The 24974-nt window shown below is 36.8% G+C and overlaps 1 protein-coding gene across 1 annotated transcript; it reads left to right on the forward strand.

Annotated features, from left to right (window-relative positions):
* The first annotated feature begins 111 nt into the window (after positions 1–111).
* LOC121316094 (protein MEMO1-like) lies at positions 112–24974 on the forward strand. The gene is made up of 9 exons (XM_041250864.1): positions 112–460; positions 9727–9808; positions 10811–10879; positions 13674–13786; positions 14433–14544; positions 14754–14896; positions 15339–15415; positions 18536–18640; positions 24181–24974. The coding sequence occupies exons 1-9, from the start codon at positions 400–402 to the stop codon at positions 24310–24312; spliced, it is 894 nt and encodes a 297-aa protein (XP_041106798.1). The 5' UTR covers positions 112–399; the 3' UTR covers positions 24313–24974.

Consider the following 24974-nt stretch of genomic DNA (forward strand, 5'->3'; position numbering starts at 1 on the left):
CAATCTTGACAACACCCCTTACCTGCCTAGATATTGTGACAAATCAAAGCACTCAAACCGTTTTCGGAGCCAATGAGAACTCCCTACCGCTCCCACGGCATGGCAGCCGATTTATACCAAACCAAGACCGGTGAACAGTGTGCTTCCAGCAGCTAGTAGAATAACTGGCTTCCGGGCTTTTGTTTATTGTCTCCCAAAGACAACATTTCAGTTAAAGTTTTTGTTTATTTTTTTATTACAATTTAGCTTCAGGCGTTTGTTTTCTTTGCGTTTTTGTGCCATATTCGTTCATATACCCCCCTGTTATATTTGGGCTGTTCATAAGTATTTTTTATTTATTTCAAACTTTTTTCCTGTTCGGGTTTTTAACTGACCAAGATTGGCGGCTCGGGCACTAAGATGTCAAACCGAGTGGTGTGCAGAGAAGCGAGTCACGCTGGCAGCTGGTACACCGCCACAGGTAGAACCGGGGATAGCGGGGTAGTGGTTTGTGTTTGGGCCATGATCCGGGGTCTGGTGACTAATAGTATTATACTAGGGGTGTGGGACAACAGTCGAATTGTTTGTGAAAGACTTGGCATTAATTAGTACCACCAGTTTTAAAGATCAAACAGACAGGCCTCTGCTGATAATGGGGTCTATTTGATATGTGAAATAAAAGCACATGCATCTGAATTTAAAAAGAGAAAACTTTTATATCATGGGTGCCGTGACATTTTAAAATGTGATTTTGCTGTTTGCCGAGTGTTTTGTTGTTATGTGCAAGGCCCCTCCTTTGTCGTCTCCAAAAACAACAACCTGAAAATTAAATGTCTATGCTACTAGATAATTCCTTTGTTTGGTCTCTTACTCGGCCGACGGTTATTATTTTTAAGTAGAAGTCATTTTATTTTTATTTATTTTTTATTATTTATAAGTTTTAACACACGTGCATTATGTTTCATAATCAAGTATTTATGTTTAAAGTTCAATAAATCAAAACGTAATTTATTTTTTGTTTGTAAACAAACCCCCTATTTAAAAATAAATTTTATATATATATAGATATATATATCTATATATTATATATATATATATATATATATATATATATGATGATACGTTGATATGGCATCTCGCTTTAATGTCTTGCATCTTTTAGTTTATACGCTTAGCATATTACGCCAGTGTTAGTTGATTTCAATAAAGATTAGCTGATTCAGCAATTTTTGCTTCCTGACGACAATAGGCTTGGGAACATTCGGTATATGCCAGAATGCTGCTTTTCAAACAATGACCGAGCCCTGACTGGAGAATTAATGTCAGAAAGACTAAAGTGCACGGGGATTATTATGTATAAAATATAAAAAAAAAAAAAAAATGCTGTGAGCGCACTAAATCAATATGGCTTACAGTTAATTTTCTCTGTTTATTTTGTTTTTACTGTCTCGGATATTTTATTTAGAAAATAAAAGCACTGAACCTGTGAAGATTTAAACCCGTCGTACTGTACAGAATCAGTGCATTTTCATTTAGACAAAGAACTGGGTTGGGCAGCTGACTAACTGTATAGCTCTACTTGCATTGCAAGCCTGTGTTGCCTATTAAACTACATTTCCAAAGTGGGTTTCTAGGTGAAAGCCAACGCTTGATAAAAGTAGTTTAACTCTAAATATTTTAGCACTGTACATGTCTGACATTATAAATAACACCCTTTTAATTTTGCAAGTGCTGTTTTTTTTATTTTTTGTGTAGCTAGAAAAGCCTTTCACTTAGTTACTGTTGATTTCTGCCTTTGTTTTTCATTCTAACCCTCCCCCTAGTTACAGTTTGGCTGTGATCATCAATGTATTAAGATGCCTCTGTAGCTAAATATGCGTATTTTCCTTAATGTTATTGCATCTATACAAGGTTTTATATTTATATAAATGTAACTCAACCAGAACTACTTTGAAGAGGGCTGAATAGCTTCTATTTTTCTTAAATGTGCATGTTTACAAAAGAAGCCCAGTCCTCTCTTAAAGCAGATATTACATAATGCGTTTGTTTTGCCATTTTCTTAACCAATTCTTAAAATCCATGAAGGAGCAGGTAATCTTTCTGTTTGTGGAGATGCATTCTGAAATGGTTGGGAACCGTCCTTAAGAAACCCCTCCCAAGCTGGAATATATTTGGGAGTGTCTGGAAAAAACAGATCGGATGATTTAAAGGGTCTAGATGGAACATAAGGAATGAAGTACAGTAAGACAACAGTGTGTTAGGTTGCAGAGGCCGTCCTTTAATGGCGATGAACGGCATGCATGTATTTGTATTCGAATACAATAATGCACATGTCATTATTTTTGATGTAGTGCCTGACAGGTGTCTGTTAATTAATTTTGCCAGATTTGTTCGATACCCAGCATGAACTGAAACTTCCTTGCCTATAATTTACCCTCCATATTGCTCCCTTAGAGCTTGTGCTTTATTTTATAATAGTAGGATAAGTGACCACAAGAAACCTATTTTAATCATAAAATTCTAGTTAATTTTATTTATTATATATATATATATATATATATATATATATATATATATATATATATATATATATATGAATGAGAGAGAGAGAGAGAATAATAGATGGGCTTCAGTGAGTTACAGGAAAATAATTTCATCGAGGGTTTCTTTGACGTCATAAGTTACGAGGCCGAAGGTCAAGTAATTTACATATTGTCACAGAAACCTGAGATGGAATTGTTTTCCTATAATCCACTGAAGAGGCCTGTCTGTTATTTTTTTAGAATACATGGATACCCCTGTGATGATAATATTAAAGAAGGCTAGGTTCAGTAGTACAGTTGGGCTTTTTTAAATGTAGTGTTTCAATGCTGTACAGACATTCTACTTTTTTATTTTTTTTATTTTAAACAATTCTCATTTTGTTGATCATTAATGAACATTTCTGTACTGTGGGTGTTGTTGAGTGATTGAAAACAAGACATTTTGTGTTTGAATTGAAAGTGATGGTCTCGGAGTCGAACATGGAGATAAGGTCAAATGAAATTGATTTAGCATGCCCTTATGTAGTCCACTGAAATAAAATGGATGTAGGGGTTCTTAAACCAACCTACTGAGTTATTTGAAGATTTGTAACATCAACGTATCACTTTCCAAATAGAAAGAAAACGTGAATGTAGCACTGGGGTGAAATGCTTTGTGAATATGGCCCAAAATGTTGAGGTGTGCTATTAACCAGCTCTATCCACGTATCATTTTCAGTCTTGATGCAGCTGATGTCTGCATTTTCCCGTAAACTACCAAGCTTAGGTAACTGCTAGTACATTTAGCTGCAGTGCTAACACAGTGGATTTCATCCGATAGCACTTTCTGAAATTAAGCTGACTCCTTCAGTTTCCTTTAAACCGCTTCTGCTGTGCTCGGGGGTCAGTGGGGAGGAACAACGGATTTCAGCTGAAGTATATTTATTTACACTGTAAAAAGTTTACTTGTCTAAATGAAAATAAATTCCAAATAGTATATTTTTTTTAAAACATTGAATGAAAAGATGTATTTTTTTATACTCTATCAGCAATTACACTTTCAGAAAATGCATCACATTAGAACTGTAATACAGCGTTATCAAGTTTTCTTCTATATTAAACATGAATAAAGTTGTTTTTAAATGATAAAGAAACGTTTCCAGAAAAGGTTTAAGTATAATATTTACCTAGAAAAGTTAGACTAAGGTTGAGTAGAGAACCGCTGCCAGACTTGCAGTAAATAATATAGGTACTGTAGTAACTTGTGTAGCATTAAGTTATTTATTTTTATTTTTTAATTATAAAAGCAGGACATGAGTGACACAAATTTCTTCAGGCAGTGCAATCCTCTATGAAGGGGAATCCGTGGAAATCCAGGAATGCCTGTCCTATTCGGTGCATATCTGGGGCACTATGTGCCTGTATTAGGATGAAGGCACATTGGGAATAGTTGTAGGATAAATAAATACTACTGTCTGACAAAATAATTGACTCTAGGTAATGACGTAACAGAAGTACAACAAAAGCCTGTAAACCAGTGTCATAAATCATCCTAGTTAACCCCAGCGCTGTTGCCATATGGAAGAAGAAAAACCCTATACTAGGGTGGCCGAACGAAATGTTATATTTGAACAAACAACCCAAAATTAGAATGCTTTTAACTAACTTAAACATATCTGAAATCAAAATATGTTTTAAAAATGTATTTAATGCACCAAGTTCAGCTACTTTTTCTACCCAGTGGCCATCTTGGATTTGAGCCTTCAAAATTTAAACAAAAAAAAAAAAAAGTTTACAAATGGATCAACACTTTTCCAACAAAAAAAAAATATTCAAAGCAAATGTTCTCCCAAAAACTCACATCTGCGTGCCGACTGTCAAGAACGGCACGGAACGGGCACAGTCCTTAGTGCAGGTAGATGCGTATGTGTCACTTTTGAAAGCATAGGTTTTGTTTACATATATCAAAACACAATTTTTAAAGCCTTGTTTAAAATGTGATGTATTCATCTATTAAGAAAATACTTTTATCCCTGTGCTGCAATTTATTTTTTGAAGTTAAAAGGCCCCTGTGTCCTACAGGAAGCTCGCTCCGCCCTCTGGCTGCATCACCGTTGCCAATTTTCCAAGCACGGATCATATTTCCACCCACAGAACTAAAAACCAAAGCATGTTTGGCTCTTGGTTTAAATGACGATGCATTTTAGACACTTTCAGCAGCAAATAGTGTAAATCTTACCTCGGCCCTGATGAGTCTAGGTTTTAAAATCTCAGTAGGAAGGAAATTAGATTTATCACCTTTCTGTATGTCCAAATTACTAGGGCCTTAACTGGCAGAAAGGTTAGTTTACTTTTAATTTATTTTGCAACCATGAATCTAAATCGACCAGGACGGATAGATAAGGGTAGCAACTAAAAATGCAGTGCTATGGATCTGCTGATCAATGTAGAAGATACAACAAGAAAAAGAGAAATAATGACACGTGGTATGTCTTCAATTGCTGTACTATACTGAAATGTGCATTTTTGACTTGATCAATATTTGTATTATATATTTACCAGTTTCAAAATGCTTCAGAAGATTATTTTTTCTAAAACTGCTTTTTTTTTTTTTTTTTTACAAGGAAGTAAGACTAAAAACATTTAAGTGTGAGTATTGTGATTATTATTTGTCTTTACCTGGGTATTTATTCTTCTAAAACATGTAGAAAGATTTTGCTTCACTGATTTGGTATTCAATTATATGACTAGATGAAAACTGCAAAGTTCATAAGCAGCACAGCAAAACACTCCACAGGAGCAGAACTCATCAGCATCCTTTAGTTTGTTACATTGCATATGTCTATAAAAAAAATATCAGAAGTTTAGAAGGGGAGTCCTCAACATGCCAGTTTCTAATGTTCCCCCCAAACCCCACAAACCCCACAAGAACCTGGGGAATGGAAAACCTCTCGCCAGCCATTTGCAGCTTTGTGGCACAATTAAAACAGGATGTGTTTTAGTGTTTTTTTTTTTTTTTTTTAATTCATCCCTGTACATTGTGAGGTAGTGATTATTGTAAATGTTCTAAAATGAATCTGAGAGCACTGGATGTTGGGGAAACCTACTGTACTGCAGAACTGAAGGAAAGTAATTTGGAAGGAGACCATAATGTACATGTGGGTGATGTTTCACAATTCAGGTTATTGTCATTTTAATTGGATCCAGATGCTTTTGACACAGTGGTGTTGCTAAAAATGAATTGGGCACATATGGGTAATAATACATAAAAAATGGGCAAATACAGAAGGATTAGGGTAGACTCAGATTTGTAAGTGTATGTGCGACCATCGTGTGTGTGTGAGATTGATTGATTACAGGGTTAGAAACTCACACTCTCCCAAGGCGAATTTAAATCTGATGTGGGGTTTAGCAGTGATGAGTAAGCATTCATAATGTTTACAAAACAATCACTCGGAATTGAAATCTCCCTTCATCTCCCCTGCAATGCCAACCCCACGTAATATGACGTTTACGTTTGTGTTCTCCCTCTGCGTCAAAGTTTATTGGGCGTTTGATTTTACTGAAACACATTGCATTTTTCAAGTCGGTATAAAGTAATTTTACACACATGTGGAGAATTATACCGGGGTTGCAAGACCCACCACCACCACCAAAAAAAAAAGACTTAAGATGTGCTTGGCAAAGGTGGCTGGTTGTACTAACAAGATTAAAAATATATAAAAAAAAAAAAAAAAAAAAAAAAAAAATGTTTTAAACATTTTAAATCTAATAAATCAACAATTGCCATAATTAACATTATCGTAATATGTTGCATAAAACATAACACCACAATATAGTCATAATAAAGTTGAGTTCTCATCTATAAACAGTAACACGTTTTAAAGTTTGTGACTCGCTGTCTGTAGCTTGGTGTTGACATTACCATTAGTATATTATTGACTGGAAGCTGATTACATTTTGAATGCACACTTTACTTATATAGTACATTACCATTTTAATAACAAAATACTCACTGGCATCTCTCACAAACCGGAAGGCGATACTTCACTTAGTCAAAACCATTGATACAAAGTCCCCCAGCTTTCTTAAGAAAATCTGTGTTTTCCTTGTTTTTCTTTTGTATTTTTTATGCTCCCATTAGTATCCAACCTACTAGATTCAGCATCTGTCAGTTCTGGCAGTTTCTGCTTTACTCTCTATTTCAAAATTAATAAACAAATTATCCCGAGGGCTACAGTGAAACGTACTGTCTTTAAATTGGGGCTTTAGTGTGTGCGTGAGTACATTCATTATTGTAGGTAGTAATTCATAGTTATTTAATCACTCGCAGGCTGTAACCCCCAACTCCACAACCAGCCGGCATTTTTGTAAATAGCAACACATAATGAATAATAAAATAAACATTTTATTTGTTTCATTGGTGTCAATTGCAGGTGGTGCTTTGTGGTCAGCAAGGTGACATAGCTGATAATTTTTCCTCTGTCATCCTGTCTGGTGCTGTCAGTGTTATTTTCTCGGCACACAATACAGTAATCTGTCAGTAACACGAGGTGCAAACAGGTGATTGATCGATCTGTAGGAGCATTTACTAAGGTGCCTGAAGTAACTTACAAAAAATGATGGTGAGTAAGTAGATTCAAGAAAATGCACAGAGTCCTTTTCTTCAATCAGTTGCCAGGTTTATTGAAATATGCAGGGAGTGTGGTCCCAGGTACAGGACAAACAGAATACTCATCATTACAATGTTTGCATGACATTAAATACCCTTCTGTATAGATGGTCCACCTCCCCTTTCTCTGACACTTAACCAATGGTCAAGGTACAACACATTATTCTGTTAATTTAGTGTGTGTGTAGTCTTGTGTGACAACCTCTGAACTCAGTGCATTCTTCACACTCCTGGAGAAAAAAGGTCCATAAATCTGCCCCTTTGATCCCAGTGGCATTATCTCTTTCGATCTCTCTGAGAACCTCTGGGTCCAACGCCAGTCCCTGGGAGCCTTTTACCCCCTTTATGCTTTGAATTCCAAAGTCTTACAGCCTGGCCCCTTCTGGTCCACAGCATTGTTATCTTTTTAGCTTGCAGTCAATGCTGGGCAAGAAACTTGTAGACGCAAGGTCTCTATCAATTGTAAGCAGTACATGCAATTTGAACCAAACAGTCTGCTATCTGCAAAATTAGTCTCTTTTCAGAAAAAAACACCAGTATAGCTCTGCCAGTCCACATGCGTAGCAAACTGCTAATCAATTCTCAATCCATGTTTTCCAACAGTGCCTTTGCTTAAAAAATAAATAAAATAAAAATAAGTTATCTAAATTCATAACTACTGTTTGTGTATAATTATTATTATTTTTTTTAGTAAAATAGAATTTAAGCCTAATATGTTTAGGGACCCCAACTGTTGTTGTTGATTTAACTTGGACACTTCACATAAGGACTAGTAAGTAATTTAATACCACTAGTACCACCATTTTGTTAGTTTCAAACCCTGTATACATACTTGTAAATACATCCACAACAACACAGTAATCAAAGGGGCAAAATCTTCATTCACTATTCATGAGACTTTATTTGCACCAGTAAAGGAATCGTACACTGCGTTGGTTTTGTGAAGTGTAGCAAACTGTACATCGGAGAAACAAAATGCTGTTTAGCTGATTGTCTCATGGAATATCTAAGAAGTATAAGAATTAACACCTCCACATTTCTTGTTTCCAGACCTCCTAACACAAATGACCACACTGCAGAAGATTTGTGTAATAAATCACTGCTATGGGACAAACACAGACAGGAAAACAAAAGAACACATTAATTTTCCAAATTAGGCACTTTGGAACATCTTGGAATGAACATTTTATTGAAAGACAATTTGTTTTTAACAGCTTTTTTATGCAGCTTTTTCCATCCAGCTGAAGTAATCTAAAACGTCCTGATATAATAGATTTTACCTTTTTTTTCTTATTACACACAGTTGTAGTCAAAAGTTTACTACCCCAATGGAAATTGTTGTTTCTAGAAATTTCTCAAAAGAAAGAGAATTTTATGAAATCTTTTGTAGCAAAAGTTTTGCTTTTGTGGATGAGGAAAGTTACAAGAAATAGATGTCTACAATTATTTATTTTAGCAATTTGTTTTTCAAAACCCCCCAAAATACTCTGTTCAGGGGAAACAGGGTCTCCTGTGGGCCAGAGAACATCTGAGGGAGGTGGTGGCGGAGTGGTGGAGTGTTTTATTCACTGATGAATGCCGTTTTGCCCTTGACAGACCTTACAGAAGACAACATGTGTGGAGACGCTGTGGTGAGAGTTATGCTTACTGTTGCATTGTTCAAGCCAACTGGTGGGGTGGTGGAAGTATGATGATGTGGGGAGGAATCTCCTTTAACACAAGCCTTTGGTGCAGATTGAGGGCAACCTTACAGCCCAGCGATACACTAACTAAGTCCCTGAGGCAACAGCCAATCCAGAAGTGTCGATTTTCCAGCAGAACAATGCAAGACCACACAGTGCTAGGATTACAACTGCACGACTTCAAGAAAACAATTTCGAGGTCTTGCTGTGGCTAACTTTTTCACCTGACCCGAGTCCAATAGAACATCTGTGGGACCAAATTGTAAGTGCCATCCATGGGAGACAACCGCCACCAGCCAACCATCGCCAGCTGCACAGGAAGAGTAGTGGAACATCCCACAGCAGACTATCCAGAGACTGATTAGGTCTTTGCGTCAATGCTGCTGGGATTGTGTCAATGGTCACGGAGGCAATATCCGATCATGTGTCATGTTTCATACTAAAAACATTTCATGATTCTTTGATCTGTATTTTTGTTCATATTTTCTGTGGGTTTTTGTTTGATATCTATGTTTACAATATTTGATTAAATCCATTAGACCCTGATGAAGGGGGAACACTTTTTTGTTTGTTTGGGCAGAACTATTTGTTTTAAAACAATCTATATGGGTAGTAATGGTGGTATTTTAAAGGGAGGCTTCACTCTCCTTTTTTTAGACATCTATGCTTTTGCATTATGGAAAAGCATTTTTCATTTTGTGATGACAAAAGGTCCTGTCAAGAAGATATAGCTGGACTATTTAATGAGGTCGTCCCCCCTCTCTCTCTGAAGTGTGGCTTTGGCATTGCTTTATAGATAATGCTAATGTAGGCATTCTTGGCGTCAATGTACATTGGAATTCATGTAATCTCTTTTTATGCTCTGTTACAGGATCCCAGCTGAATGCACAATTAGAAGGCTGGCTATCTCAAGCACAAACCACAAAAAGACCTGCTAGAGCTATTATTGCACCGTAAGCCTTGATTTTATATTCATTCAATACCTGTGATATCGGTATCCATGTTAACAGTTTCAGTGTTTATCATTAAAAAAAAAAAAAAATTTAAAAAAGGCTCTTCTGTCAGGAGCCGAGTGGTGTGGTTAAGGAGTGCAATGTCCAAACAAAGACTCTATTTCCAAAACGTCCCTATTTAATTGTTACAACAATGAATAGCAAAGCCACCCCTCTGCCAGTGATGGAGTCGAGGGTATATGGAGGGTTTTCAGTCTCCAAACAATATCAAAGAATTCACAATGGTAATCCTGTCTGTCTTCTATCTTTCTGAAACCCGTTTCTTGGACACCAGAGGTGCCTGCCAGTGTGCCTTTTTAAAAGTCTACTCGGAAACAACCATTCACAGTATTACTAAGGGGGGGAAATTTAATATGTGTATATATATATATATATATATATATATATATATAATTATTAAAGTACATTTATGCCAGACACCCACAGGAAATAGGAACACAGTATCTTTTAGACCACACCCATTTTACGCTACACAACCGGTATGAAAGCCTCCACAAGATGTACAGTTATTCTAAAAAATGAATGTTACGTTCGCTTTGACGTGAAGCACTTGCTGTGTAACTACATTTATGCCTCACCCAGACGGTTTAGTGCTGCTTACTGCTTCAATGCAGAGCTGTTACTCACAAATGTATCGAACTGGATAACGGATGAGAATGTTTTGTCAATAATTTTTCAATGCAATAAAATAATCTATGCAAGAACATTATTAAACATATTACGATAATTGGTTATTGTTCCAACACGGTGTTGTGTATTACTGCTTAAATATAATTGTACCTCTAAAGAAGAACAGTGCTGAAAGAAGTTTAAAAGTATGTGCTAATTTTGGTATACAAGGACATTTGGGGTACTTACATTTTTTTTTTCTTCTTTGTTTTTATTAATGTACTGTTTTATATTGTACTTTTTTTTTTTTAATCCTCTCGCTTCTCTTCACAGTCATGCAGGGTATACCTACTGTGGAGCATGTGCAGCATTTGCTTATAAGCAAATAGACCCTTCAATCACGTGAGTGTTTGAAATCACCTTTATTATACACACCTGTGTTTCTTGTAAACTCTACTGCATGTTCTGTAACCTGTTAATATCATACCATTTAGTTTAATGCATATGTACGGTCTGGTCCTGGTTGGTACCATCTGATGTAATACATGCTGTCTTGTTAAATCAGTGACTGTGACATAGGTCTGCCTTTGATTTGGAAGGAAAAATGCCTAAAGCTGTGTTTGTTGCCATCTTGCTGTGTAGTCAGCTGATCCATTTCTGACCCCATTTAGCATTTTCTAAGCTCTGTTTACAGCAAGAGCAACTAGAAAAAAAAAGAGAAGTTGTCACAGCATTACAACAATGTGACTGTTATACATTATAGGCTATATCCCTGTATAGCATTACTTTTGATCAAGTTTCAAGCTTGAGGCTCAAGAAAGTATAGAGCAGGACCTTATGCTAGAGTTACTGATAACTAGATTGATTTGTGACTTCATGTAGACAAAGTTATTTCAGATTTATAATCATTGCAAGCCATTGCATTGGAACCAAGTGTTTTTCAGTGGGATGCACCCCCAGGACCAGATGTGTTTTTTTGGGGGGAGGGGGGGGTTTGCTTTTTGCTGTAGTTGACTGTTCCCTAAAAAATTCTCAGAAAATGTATATTTTTTATAGTAGCATCTTGGAAATGGTGCCCTTTATTTCAGAAAACTGTGATGAACATTATAAAGTACTTTAAACCATACAAACTTTTTTTTAAAACACTCATTTATGTAAAAGTATTTTTATTATGTATTCTGCTTGGAGAAACATGAATAAAAATAGATTATTCTGTAACCTGAGGGACCTTACAGTGACAGTCATGACAGTTTTCCTCATGACCTGTTTGCCATGCTTTTCGGGAAATGCGTTGCTATGCATTTCTGATTTAGGAAAATTACTCAATTTATAGTCATTTAGGGGAGGGGGTATTTAAATGTCCGTGTCTGCTTACTAAGTAGGAAAAGAACGACGCTGAATATCGTGAGGAGAGCTTCATGCGTTGACATGAAGATAAAAACGTTTAACAAGAGAAATTAATTCATGTGTTGTCAAGCGCATTCTGAATTATGCCACGCATTAGCTACTTGTTTGTCTGGTTACCTTTCCAACACACACACAATTCTGTAAAATATAATTTCTACAAGTTTTACTATTTTAGAATTTATATTTTGTGTGTGTTTGTGGAACATCTAAAAGTTACATTTCATTAACACTAAAACCACCTTATACAATACATGGTTTTTATTTTGAATATAGCCTACAATATTCCGTTTTTTTGTATATACAAGCCTGCTGTTATCTGTAGGAGACCTGGCAGCCATCAATTCCTTAATTTTGTACAATGTAGGAGAGATTACATCTTGAAGCTAGCCACAGCACTTCAGCAGAAACATTTTGATCAAAAAGCAGCAGGCTGCAGCAGCTCAACCTGGATTCTGTGCTGCAAGTGACACACACACAAGATAAATCATACTTTTGTTTTAGATTAAAAACTACTTTTGTTTTTACAGTTTTGTATGTGCATATACCTGTTTACACACTAGTTTCTTTTGAAATGTGTACTTTGTAAACATTTTATTTATTTTATTATATTTTTTTATTTTTTGAAGTAATATGTGTTAAGTTAGAAAATAAACCCTTTTATGTTTAATTGTTCATTTTTAAATACAGTGTTTCGGCTGTGCAGATGTTTGATATGATGAGCTTGAATAAAACTTTTGAGTTGTATTTTTCATTTTTAATATTGTTGGTTTTTAAAATGTACCGGTAGTTGTAAGAATGAGTATAACCGCGGCGGTTCTAGTGTTGAAGTAGTCCATAAATGTGCAGTGTGTGTCTGTTTTGTGCAGCCTTTCTGCTGGAAATTACATCATATTAAGTCAGAAAAACGGGATCTTGACTGCTGAAACCTTGTGAGCCACAAGCACGATTCCTGCTTGGGTTTTTATAGCTGTTTTTATTATGCGAAAGCGATTGACGTTGCCAAAAGTACGTCCTTTTGCTGTTTCGTGATGTATTCGTGTGACAGCGTCACAAGGTCATGACTGTAGAGTCGATTTTCAAGTGTATGTAAACCGAGCCATAGTTTCACCTGAGTGATTGCAATGATATAATACACATTTATGCTCCGGGTCTTTATAAACAATAATGGACACTATTCTAGATTTATTTTCGCAAACTAAATATTTATAAATAAGTTATTCATTCCATTATCTCTAATAAGGAAAAAAAAAACCTGTACCTGATACATTTAGTTCATGAAATAGTATATGCTTATAGCCACTCGTTTCTTGATATTTATAAATGTTGTAAAAACATATATATTAAAACACATGAGACAGAATAAATGTTCTAATATAATTAACAGTCACAGACATCAGATTTACAGTGTTTCTTCTGATTTGTTTAATTAGCTGTAACCAAGTGATGTTTTTGTCTGACAGGCTGCTGTAAACTGTCTCCGCCCATTAGACACCAATACCCAAGCCTGTACTGCAAAGTACAGTGGCCTTGCAAGTCATCAAAATGAAATGCTTTGTTTTTTAATCGTGTTTACATGATCGCAGTCCTAAAAGCCAACTTCAGTATGATCGTACGAACATGATCCTGGACCTTAAAGGGTTAATTGCATTAAGAATTTGAACTTTTTAAAAAAAGGGGTCCAATGTATCATAGCAGATTACCTGTAGCAATACAAGTAATCTCAGCTTTGGGTATTTCTTGGAATCTAATTAACCTGATTCACAGTCTTGTACTAATCTCTCTCTTGCAGTCGAAGAGTATTTATCCTGGGACCTTCACATCATGTACCCCTCTCTCGCTGTGCACTTTCCCCTGCTGAAGTCTACAGAACGCCGTTGTATGACCTGAGAATTGATCAAAAAGGTGAGTCAGTTAATTAATAAGAAGCTTTTAATACTCTTGGTGACAGCCTCATTGAGGTTAACCTGCGAAAAGAGTTGTCCTATTCAAGGAAGGTATGTTCTATAGTTTGATATGTTACAGATCTTTCTGGTGCTCTACAAATCATTTCTCCCTGCAGGAGAAATTCAGATGAGAGGTTCCCAATATGTAAACTTTAACAGCTAGACAATTAGGTGGTGTTGGTACCATTGAAAAGTAGATCACTGTGATGTTGTTGTATAGCTTGCCGTAATGCAAGTGACATTTTGCTATTGTCTTCATCATACTAATACATTTTCTTGCAACATTTCATCAAATGTGCGCAAGGGGTTCTAAAGATATATTCTCCATTAGTCCTTTACAACAGAGTCCTGAATTCCTGTAAAAATAGATTCTGACACCCTCAAGGTGAATAATTTGTCGTCACAGGTGCAGAGTGCATAAGCTCTGAGTTATAGTGCAATCTGCGGTGCTACACTACCATATAAATGTTTTCTGAGATGTTGGCTTATGGTAAACCTATTTTATATTTACAGAACATCTTCGAAAGCCATGGAACAGTATATGCATTTAAACACTCAATTTTATTCAAGAGGGAATTCGATTTGCTTTTCTTTCTTTCTTGCAGTTTATGCTGACCTCTGGAAAACAGGGATGTTTGAACGCATGACTCTCCAAACAGATGAAGAAGAGCACAGCATTGAAATGCAATTGCCTTATACTGCTAAAGCCATGGAAAGGTAATGCATTCAACTTAAATGCTAATTTTTGGTGTCTTTAAATTTCTATATGCCTTTTGTGGATGCTGTTATAAACTTAATGTGCAGGTCTGTAAACTTTATAAGTAACTCAAATGTATATATGATCTGTAATTCCGAAAGTATTTTGGTGTGGGAGGGGTAGTATTGCACAAATGTGTGTTTTTCTTTCTCTTTTTTTTTTTTTTTAGCCATAAAGACGACTTTGCAATTGTTCCTATATTGGTGGGAGCTTTGAACGAATCCAAGGAACAGGACTATGGAAAACTCCTCAGTAAATACCTGGCTGATCCTAGTAACCTCTTTGTGATTTCCTCAGATTTCTGTCATTGGGGTAAGATGGATGTCTATCTTTACTACAGTGGATATCACTGAAGTGAGGAGGGTCTGATGAAATTATTTGATGCCTTTAGCAGCATTGTTGCATTGATCAGTAAATTAACCACATATGTCACTGAAGGACAGATTCAAAACTCTCAAGTGATGCAGATCCAAAATACATATAGGAAGTCATACATGAAAATGACTACTAGCAAGATAGTAAAATAAACTTTTGTGTATCAGGATTTCATTTTCATGGGTTGGCATTGCATATACCTTTGTGCTTTTGCTGTATTGAATATGTTTATTTTTAAATGTCCATAGTGTGTGTGCGTGTGTATATTTAAAATTATATATAAAGTATTTTTTGTCCTCCGTGTTGTGAGATGAGTTTTAACAAATGGCAATATTTCAGTTTTGATAGGTAATATTTCACTGTGTGTTTTCTTACAAAGGACAGCGTTTCCGCTATACATATTATGACGAAACCCAAGGGGAGATATACAGATCTATTGAACACCTTGATAAAATGGTAAGAAGACTATTTGAGCTCTGCTTGTTTGTTGTGGCATCAGCAAATAAAACCTTGGTACGACAGAAATGATAACTTTGGTAGTGCTGACGTGTGTTAAAGTGTGGACTGCTTTGGAACATACTGGAGTAGGGATGGAACGTCTGCAGTAAGAATGGGACGGTATAAAATTTGCGCGGTATGATAACCTGTAAAAAAATAAATAAATAAAATTAAATACAGTGGTAACCTTAATATCACGGTTACAGTCATGCAAGTTATAAAATAAAGGCTTACAAAAAATAGACTAATGTAAATCACTTAAATTGATGTAATTCACAAAAATTAAAACAAACAAATCACACTTCCTTTCATGGAATTATTTAAACATTTTGATATTTTGTATTTTGCTATGCCAAATATAGTTTTTTTTATAAAGATCACCCTAAAATTGTACACTGTGTTATACTACAACACTGTTAAGATATATTATTTGCTCAAAATGATGTGTTGCTGCAGTTTATTTCAAACATTTTAACATATATAAAGATAAGTAAATACTGTGTTCAGTTGATGGTAAACGGAATTAGGAAATGATCGGTCTTGTTGCTTAAAACACAAACATGTACCAGTGCAGGTTATTTAAGAGCAGAGATTAGTGGTTTAATTTTTGGAGCAGATTTTAAAAAAAAGATAGCAACACCATTAAAAATATTTAAATACTAAAACGTGTTATTGGATTTATAGCCACACGTCACAAGAACTTGCACAAGTAAACTTCCAATGCTGTTACTAATGATTATTACACATGTGGAATTTGTACAAAAACATAATTTCTTTTCTTACCTAAGAAAATATGAATACTGTAAATTAACTTGTTTAAACAAAACTACTTTTGATAATAAGTAGGCTATCCTGCTGCAGTCACTCGACTTATTGGTCGTGTCAACATTATATTAAATCGGTTATTTTAAAAGAAACAATGTACTAAATCCGTGATAAGTAAAGTATAATGTTACAGTAAAGTTAATGTTAATCAATTACATCAAACTGACTCTGTATAGGTTGATAATCCAGACAAATGTAAATACAGGACGTTGAAAATGTGTGCTGCACTGCAAGGTTTGGAAAGAGTGTTTCTCTAGAAGCTGCGCGTGACGTCAGAAAGATACCAGCCAAGTGCAGCCGGCGCACCAAGCTCTGGTAACAGAACACAACCATTGAAACGTGTATTCTGTGTCGACAGTTTCCTTCAAAACCATTATTAAAATAGTTTCGGTTCACAAAAATATCTTCATCAGACACTTAGCTTAGGGTACAAGTATCATCGCTTGATTTTAGAAGCATGTTTGCAGTTGAAAATGCGTTAGCTGTTGTATAAAGGAATTACGATAATTGCGGTGTAGAATAAAAGGAACGGTATCAGTAAAGTAATGTACCTAAACTGTGGTAAACGAAAAAAATAGTATACCGGCCCATCCCAATCTGCAGTTAGATGCTGTTATGTCACAATTGCTTGTCCCTGGCTGTGTTTATACCACCCAGAAAAATTACCGTTAGGAAAGAGTGAACCTAAAAATGTATGCCCAATCCTAGTTAAATATGAAAGTAACAGTTTAGTACAAAAGCTTTCCCAAAAACAAAAAACATTGTATAAACGCATAGTGTATGAATCCACCAAAGCAACCATGAAGCTTTCGAAACAAGTCAGGGATAAAGTGGTAGAGGCACAGAGCAGGAGAAGGGCACAAGAACATTTCAAAGGAGCTGATTATCCCTCTCAGCACAGTGAAGTCCATCATTAAGAAGTGGAAGATGCATCATACCACCCAGACACTACCCAGATTAGGCTGCCCTTCCAAACTGAGTGGCCAGGCAAGCAGGAAACTGATTTGGGATGTCACTCTGAAGCCAACAATGACCTTGAGAGCTCTGCAAAGTTCTGTCTGAGATGGGAGTCAGTGTTCACACATCAACAATAAACCAGTCCCTACATAAAGCTTGCCTGTATGGACGTGTGGCAAGAAAGATTACTCAAAAAGCCTCATCTTAAAGCACGTATGGAGTTTGTGAAAAAGCATGTAGATGATACTGCAAACGATTGGGGGGGGGGGTTTGTGGTCAGACAAGATAAAATTTTTTACTTTTCTGTCTAAATTCCAAGTGTTCCATCTGGCGCAAGCCCAAGACTGCACAACACCCAGTCAACACCACCCCAGCTGTCAAGCATGGTGGTGGCAGCATCATGATATGGGGATGCTTCTCTTCAGCAGGGACTGGGAAGCTTGTCAGGATGGAGGGGAGAATGGATGGTGCAAAGTACAGGCGAATCCTTGAGGAAAACCTGTTTGACTCAGCCAAGACTCTGAAACTGGGGAGGAAATTCACATTTCAGCAGGACAATAACCTGAAACACAAAGCCAAAGCCACGCTGGAGTGGTTGAATAAGAAGAGAATTAATGTTCTTGAGTGGCCAGTCAAAGTCCTCACTTGAATCCAATCGAAAATTAAAGATTGAAGATTGCAGTCCATCGACGATCCCAAACAAACTTATCACAACTGGAGCAATATTCCTGTGAAGAATGGGCAAAAATCTCACCAACCTACTGTGCAAAAAGGTGTTTCTACCAATTACTGACTTCAGGGGCTGAATACTTGCAACCAGTAAATTTCATTTTGTATGTTTTCTTTGCAAGTTTTGCTGACATTTAACCTCCTCATATAACAGTGTTCAGTTTAACCACTACAGCTTTGAATAAGTTTGTTTAAAAAACTGTGCATACATTGTTTGTAATTGAACAAAATGTGACATTATTGGTAGGGGGTGAATACTTCTGAAAACCATTGTATAATGACTAAACAAAGTAGAATTCAAACCATGCAAACAGCTCTTGGCATAATTTTACAATAAAAATTCAAAATGCATGATTATTCCAGATAAGGTAAAACAAAGATGGTCATATCTTGCAACTCTTGCTTAAAAAAAATAAAATAAATAAAAAAACTTATATACAATTCAGACATATGCTTAAATGTTTATAATATTGCAAAAGAAAGCTTACATTTGTGGTGTTTTAATGGCTAGCTTGTTGCCAATGCATGCTGCATTGTAATAACTTCATATAACTGTTTGTTTTCTAGGGAATGAGTATTATAGAACAGCTAGATCCTATATCCTTTAGTAACTACTTGAAGAAATACCGCAACACTATTTGTGGGCGTCATCCAATTGGTGTGCTGCTAAATGTAAGTACTGTGCCACTAAATCTAAGTTGACTTGCTGTTGGCAGCATTAGCATGTTAAAATAAATCCTGTAACACATTTGTTATACTTTTTTTTTTTTTTTTTGACACGTTGCACTCATGCATTGGGTAAGAATGTTCAGGAATGCCATCCATGAAATGGGCTTGTACATGTGTCCCTCTAAAAACAATCATGGCTGTGACATTCATCCCAAGCCATGGCTGTAATCAAAATTTGTAGCATGATCACTTTGCCAGCATTAAGATCGCGATGTCATAACTAGTTTAGTGGTAGCCAAAGCCATCTATGAAAATGTCAGAATATGGTGCGATACTCTCCGCAGTAAAACTGAAGTCAATGCGATCTGCCAGTTTAACCGCCAGAGGGCATTAGCTGACTAGAAACTGGTTTGTTAGAGATTACTGAAACAGTGTTTCGCCAAAGGATGTCGCATGCTAAAGCTTGTGAAATACAAAAGTGCAAAGCTTACATTGAGTTAAAGTATTTGTTATACTGCATTGCACTATTTGGTAACAGCTCAAGTTTTCACATAAGTTGAACAACAATCTATTCGGCTAAATGTTACGCAACAGTAAAAAAAAAAAAAAAAAAAAAAAAAAAAACACCCATCAAAAAAAAGTTAGTGTATGCACACGACAGTAAGCAGAGCAAATAAATAAATCTCCTGCTCTCATCTGATGTTTCATTTGTCTATTTATTCAACCACAGTAGTTTTTAGTACATGTTCATCATCATTTATTTTCATTTGCCTTGCAGCTGTGTGCATATTTAAGATCGACCAAAAATCGACAATGTACAGTAAGAATTAAAATTCAGTACTACTAGTGAGTGCAGTAATTCATTGTGGTATGTATTTTGTTTTATTTTTGCAGTGTACTGAATCAGATGGTGCATAAACTCAGGCTGTCCGTTTCTTTAAAAAAACAATGTTCCTATTCAAATCAGCATTAAAAAAAAAAAAGCAAAAAAAGATGATACAAAATAATAATTTTGTATACAAATTTGTATTGTGTAATGACCAATGCAATACTTTGTCAGAATACATAATTTCTAAGTGTCTACAAGTCCCGAAACCAACCCCCACCCGGGTGCAGTCTGCGCCATTTTTATTCATGTATTTCTCCCCCCCCCCCCCCGACCCCCCCCCCCCCCCCCCCCCCCCCCCCCCCCATTCCCCCATTCCTTCTTGCGAAGAACGCCTTCTTTGCTCTCTTCCAATAAAATATGACATCTTTTTATACCTGCCTGGCTTGTTAAATTACGAACAGGTGTATTAGTTTAGCTGATTGCGTCAATCCGTGTTCTTTGATAGCTATGGGAGATGTCATTTTTCGTTCCTCATTTTAAACAGCAAGAACTACTTTTTTTTTTTTTTTCTTCAGGAACACATCAATTGCATGGGCATTAGATTTAACATCCGCTTTTGCACTTCATTCTTGGCTTTAACAACCATTCATTATCGAATAAGTATCAATTAGAAAGAAATGTTGTAAGTGGCATAAACAACTGAAAGTGTTGAATTGGTAAAAACAATCATCCAGAGTTTCTCGTGCCTAACGGTGCTCAATATGGTGAATTATTTTTACAAATTTGAGTTGTTCTTTAAGACCTTCCTATTTTAGACTATTACACGGTGTAGCAATGATGGTTTGGTTTGGACGTGGTTGCCCCCCCTCCCCCCAGGTTACATTTTGTTACTTTTACCAAGCCAGTAACAAAAAGAATCTATTGCCTTTTTTTTGGTTTGTAACCAATTTTGTAATGTTAAGTTTATGATGCATACCACATCTGTATTTAGCTGCAATCGTATATAAATAATAAAATCAATACATCAATTTTGCTCAGATAGAAATTCAAAGTAACAGTAACAGTTTATTGATAAAGGGTTCATAGATTACACTTTTTTTTTATTTGGACTTTTACTCCTATTTTAAATACATTGATCGGGAAACTGACAGGAATTAATAATTTGCATATTATCATTATTATTATTGTTAGTAGTAGTAGGTTCTTTTTAAAAAGTCAATTCCTTTTCTTGAAGTCCTGCACATCAGAATTATTTTTTGGTGGCTGATTTTTCTGCTGGCTTACCAGCTGCTGCTGCCTTTGGCTTCACTTTCTGGGCTTTGTGAGCAGGATTGTGACTTAGAATTGCTCTGCATCTTACTGTATTGGTGTAAGGATTGAGATTCATCATGACCCTCAGGTTCTTAAATGGGTTCTTCTTAAGCATGCTGCTGTGAATCTTTTTGTTTGGTGCATGCAGGGCCTTCTGAATTTCCTGGCTCTTCAAGATTCTGCTTAGGTCTGTGTTGGTCATCTTATGCATTGGCAGGTTGTAGTCCAGCTTCAGGATAGAAGGCTTGCGCCATGTGCCGTACAGGTCATCCAGCTTTCAGAAAGTGCTCTCCGTCCAGATGCAGAAACGGCCCATGTGGCCACCAGGAGCTAACCTCAACAGGTTCAGCTTATTCACGTTCTGGAGGGTGATGCCTGGGATGTTCCTGAAAGCCTTTGTGACACTTGTCCTCGTTGAATATGATGCAGTTCTTTGTGCTGGATACGGTGATGGTTTCTCATTTTACCCTTACCAGCACGCATGCGCTGAGAGGTGTACACCACCTTGATGTCATTCCATGCTTTCAGTTTCTTCCACAGCAGCACAGCCTCCTTTGTCTTCTTGTGTCCTTTGACTTTACCATCAACCACAAGATGAATCTCTGGGATCTCCGTAGTAATAGTCGTAGTAGCACGAGTTCTGTCTACTTGACAACAAGACTATTATTTTTGTTTACTGGAGCATTTATACTTCTAAAAACCAGCAACGCTCATGAGCAGCACAGACCACCCCCCATAGGAACAATCGCCTAACGCCTGGCCTGCTTCATCCACCAATAATATATATATATATAATTACCGGTCAAAAGTTTTAGAACACCCCCATTTTTCCAGTTTTTATTGAAATTTAAGCAGTTCAAGTCCAGTGAATACCCTGAAATGGTACAAAGGTAAGCGGTAAACTGCCAGAGGTTAAAAAAAATGTTTAGGTTAGCAAAAACTGAAAAATAATGTACATTTCAGAGTTATACAAAAAAGCCTTTTTCAGGGAACAAGTAATGGGTTAACAACTTACAGCTGTTCTGCAGCAATGGAAGTAAATTAAGCCTTGAAAGTTGATGCTAACAATTCCTACAGGTGTCCCAACTTTTGTTGATTACTTACAAACCCTCAGTCTGTGTAAAAGCAGTGTTGTAACAGACTGTGTTACTACACCCTCTTAAGCATTATTTGGACAGTGTTGTACTGCAGGAAATAGTATATTGCTATCATAATGGCGAGAAAATGGCAATTAACAAAGGAAGACAGACAGACCATTATAACCCTTAAAAGTGTAAGTCTTTCCTTTAGAGAAATTGCAAAGATAACCAAGGTGTCAGTGAGTACAGTTCCCTACACCATCAAAAGGCACTTGGGAACTGGAGGAAACTCTGACAGGAAGAGGTCTGGCAGACCCAAAGCCACAACAGAATCAGAAGACAAGTTTCTAAGAGTCAACAGCTTGTGTGATAGGCGGCTCACAGGACAACAGCTTCAAGCACAGCTTAACACTGGTCGAAGGAAGCAAGTCTCAGTTTCAACTGTGAAGAGAAGACTGAGCTGCAGGTTTGACAGGTCAAGTGGCAGTAAGAAAGCCATTGCTAAGATGGCAAAATAAGAAAAAGAGGCTTGCCTGTGCCATGAAGCACTGCCAGTGGACTACTGAAGACTGGAAGAAGGTCTTATGGACCAATGAATCAAAATTTGAAATCTTCGGTTCATCACGAAGGGTTATTTTACACCATCGAGTAGGCGAAAGGATGGTTCCTCGGTTTGTGACACCAACTGTCAAACATGGAGGAGGAAGCATGATGGTCTGGGGCTCTTTTGCTGGATCCAGGGTTGGCAACTTGCACAGAGTGAATGGCACCCTGAAGCAAAACGGCTACCGCAGCATTTTGCAGCGCCATGCAATACCTTCTGGTATACGTCTAGTTGGTCAGGGGTTCATCCTACAGCAAGATAATCGCCCAAAACATACCTCCAGGCTATGTCAGAACTACCTTAGAAGAAAAGAACAAGACGGTAGGCTTCAAATCATGGACTGGCCAGCACAGTCTCCAGACTTAAACCCCATCGAGCTGGTTTGGGATGAACTGGACAGAAGGGTGAAAGCAAAGCAACCTACAAGTGCAAAACATTTGTGGGAACTTCTGCAACAGTGTTGGGAAGAACTTTCCGAACAGTATCTGATTTCCATTGTAGAAAGAATGCCACAAGTGTGTTCGGCTGTTATTTAGATTAAATTTTGTTAAACAAAACGATTCCATGATTTCTTTTTTTTATCCAATTGTTTATTTGTTCTATCTTTTGTTTCTATTCTGTTAATTTCAGAGTACATTTGAGACATTAACTGTGTGTGTGTCCATATATTATATATATATATATATATATAAAAATGTGTGCGTGTGGTTCTGGAAGTTAGATTCATTTTTAATGTTTTGCCATCCCACATCGTTAAACAGACAGTTATCATAGCGAAACCAGCTGCTAGGTCAGGACACATTTGTAAGTAAACGCTGTCTCTCACATGACGGTGCTTGGTGCCGATACTGTCAGTGATAGGTTGAACAATGAACGTCGCCCTCGCATAGCAATGCTTAGTGCTGATTGGTTGAAACACTAAATGACAGCATGCACGCGGAAATACTAATTGGTTGAAAGTTGAGTCATGACTTTCTTCCAGTCAGTGCAAATGCTCATTCCTAAACTAAAGTTAACAAAAAAAGTTGCCAGTTTGGCTGCATCGCCACTGCGCCCCTCCCTCGGTATGTTGGGGTGCAGCCGCACCCCCAGCACCCCCACTTCCCGCTACCTTGCTGCATAGGGTCCACAAACAGGTAAGGCCATCCCTGCTTTTTAACAATGCTCTGAAAATACACACGATTGGCCTCGGCGCTTCCTCTTGGTTTGTTTGGTGCATTTTCTGCCCCCATGTTCTACCTGGTGTGCAGGACTAGTGAAGTGCAGCTGATTTAGTTTAGTCACATAAAACAGGATTGCAAAGCTGAGACATTTGTGGGTTGTCGCACCGCAACAGTATCACAACATTTAAATAGCTGGATCTGGCTACCACTGTATGTGAATTGTCTTTTTTTATTTTTATTTAATTCATATGCGTTAACATCAGTTCCTGCAATGTTTAACCTTCGGATTCAACAGGTGTATTAACAGAAGCATAAAGTTACTGGATGTGTTGCTCAAGTGTTTTTTCTACAGTACTACTTATGGAATTTGCCAAAGTATGTGGAATAAGAAATTGTATTATTGTAATTATTGAAATTTGATTATTGAAGGTTCTAGTGCAATATTATCATACCATAAGCTATGAATAAGTGTTATTGCTTAACTTAAGTAAAAGAGAGGCAGAATTAAGTGAATCCGTAAATGTAATCCTGACTGCTGTATCTGCTTCTGTTTTCAGGCTGTTGAGGAGCTAAAGAAGAATGGAGTAGATATGAATTGTTCTTTCCTGAACTATGCCCAGTCTAGCCAATGCAGGAACTGGCAGGATAGCTCTGTGAGTTATGCAGCTGGAGCACTGATAGTCCATTGAGACATCTTTTAACTCAGGAAGCCAACCTTTGCCCACTGGCTCTCCCTGTCTCCTCTCTCCCTCCCACACCCAGCCCTAGCCTTTCCCTTTACAAAGATTCAGAGAGTTCAGAGGTTTGGGGCATCGTATAATATGATTATATAATATAATTTCCCCAACATCTCTCTTTTTTTTTTTTTTTCTTCCTGTCTCTTAGTGTAGTCTCCCCCTTGTGTTGGGGGTTAAAGGAGTAAGGCGGGTGTAAAACTTGAACGGTAGGCATTTCTGATTTGGGAGCAACGGACAGGAGATGCATTGGCTTGCGATCTCCAAATGACCTGTTTACTGAATAAAATGTAAACCATTTATTTATCTTACATTTGCACTCTTTGCAGACCTGTACACAAGTTACTCTGCTTAAATATTCATTTTGCAGGATGTAAAATAACAAACATGGAAGCTTTTAAACAAAAACAAACATTTATAAATGATCCTGTATTCATTAGGACATGTGAGAAGCAGTATATGTAGTTACTGCAAACATTGTACAACAGGATGCTTCCATTGTAGTTGCTAATAAAGGGCTACACACAAAACAAATTTCACTATGCTGTCGTACAATCTATACCAAAAAGCAGCTGTTTTTGTTTTTAGCCAACAATTAAAAGTGTGATTTCTGCCTC

This window comes from Polyodon spathula, chromosome 5 (assembly GCF_017654505.1).
Source record: "Polyodon spathula isolate WHYD16114869_AA chromosome 5, ASM1765450v1, whole genome shotgun sequence".
In the NCBI taxonomy this organism is placed as follows: domain Eukaryota; kingdom Metazoa; phylum Chordata; class Actinopteri; order Acipenseriformes; family Polyodontidae; genus Polyodon; species Polyodon spathula.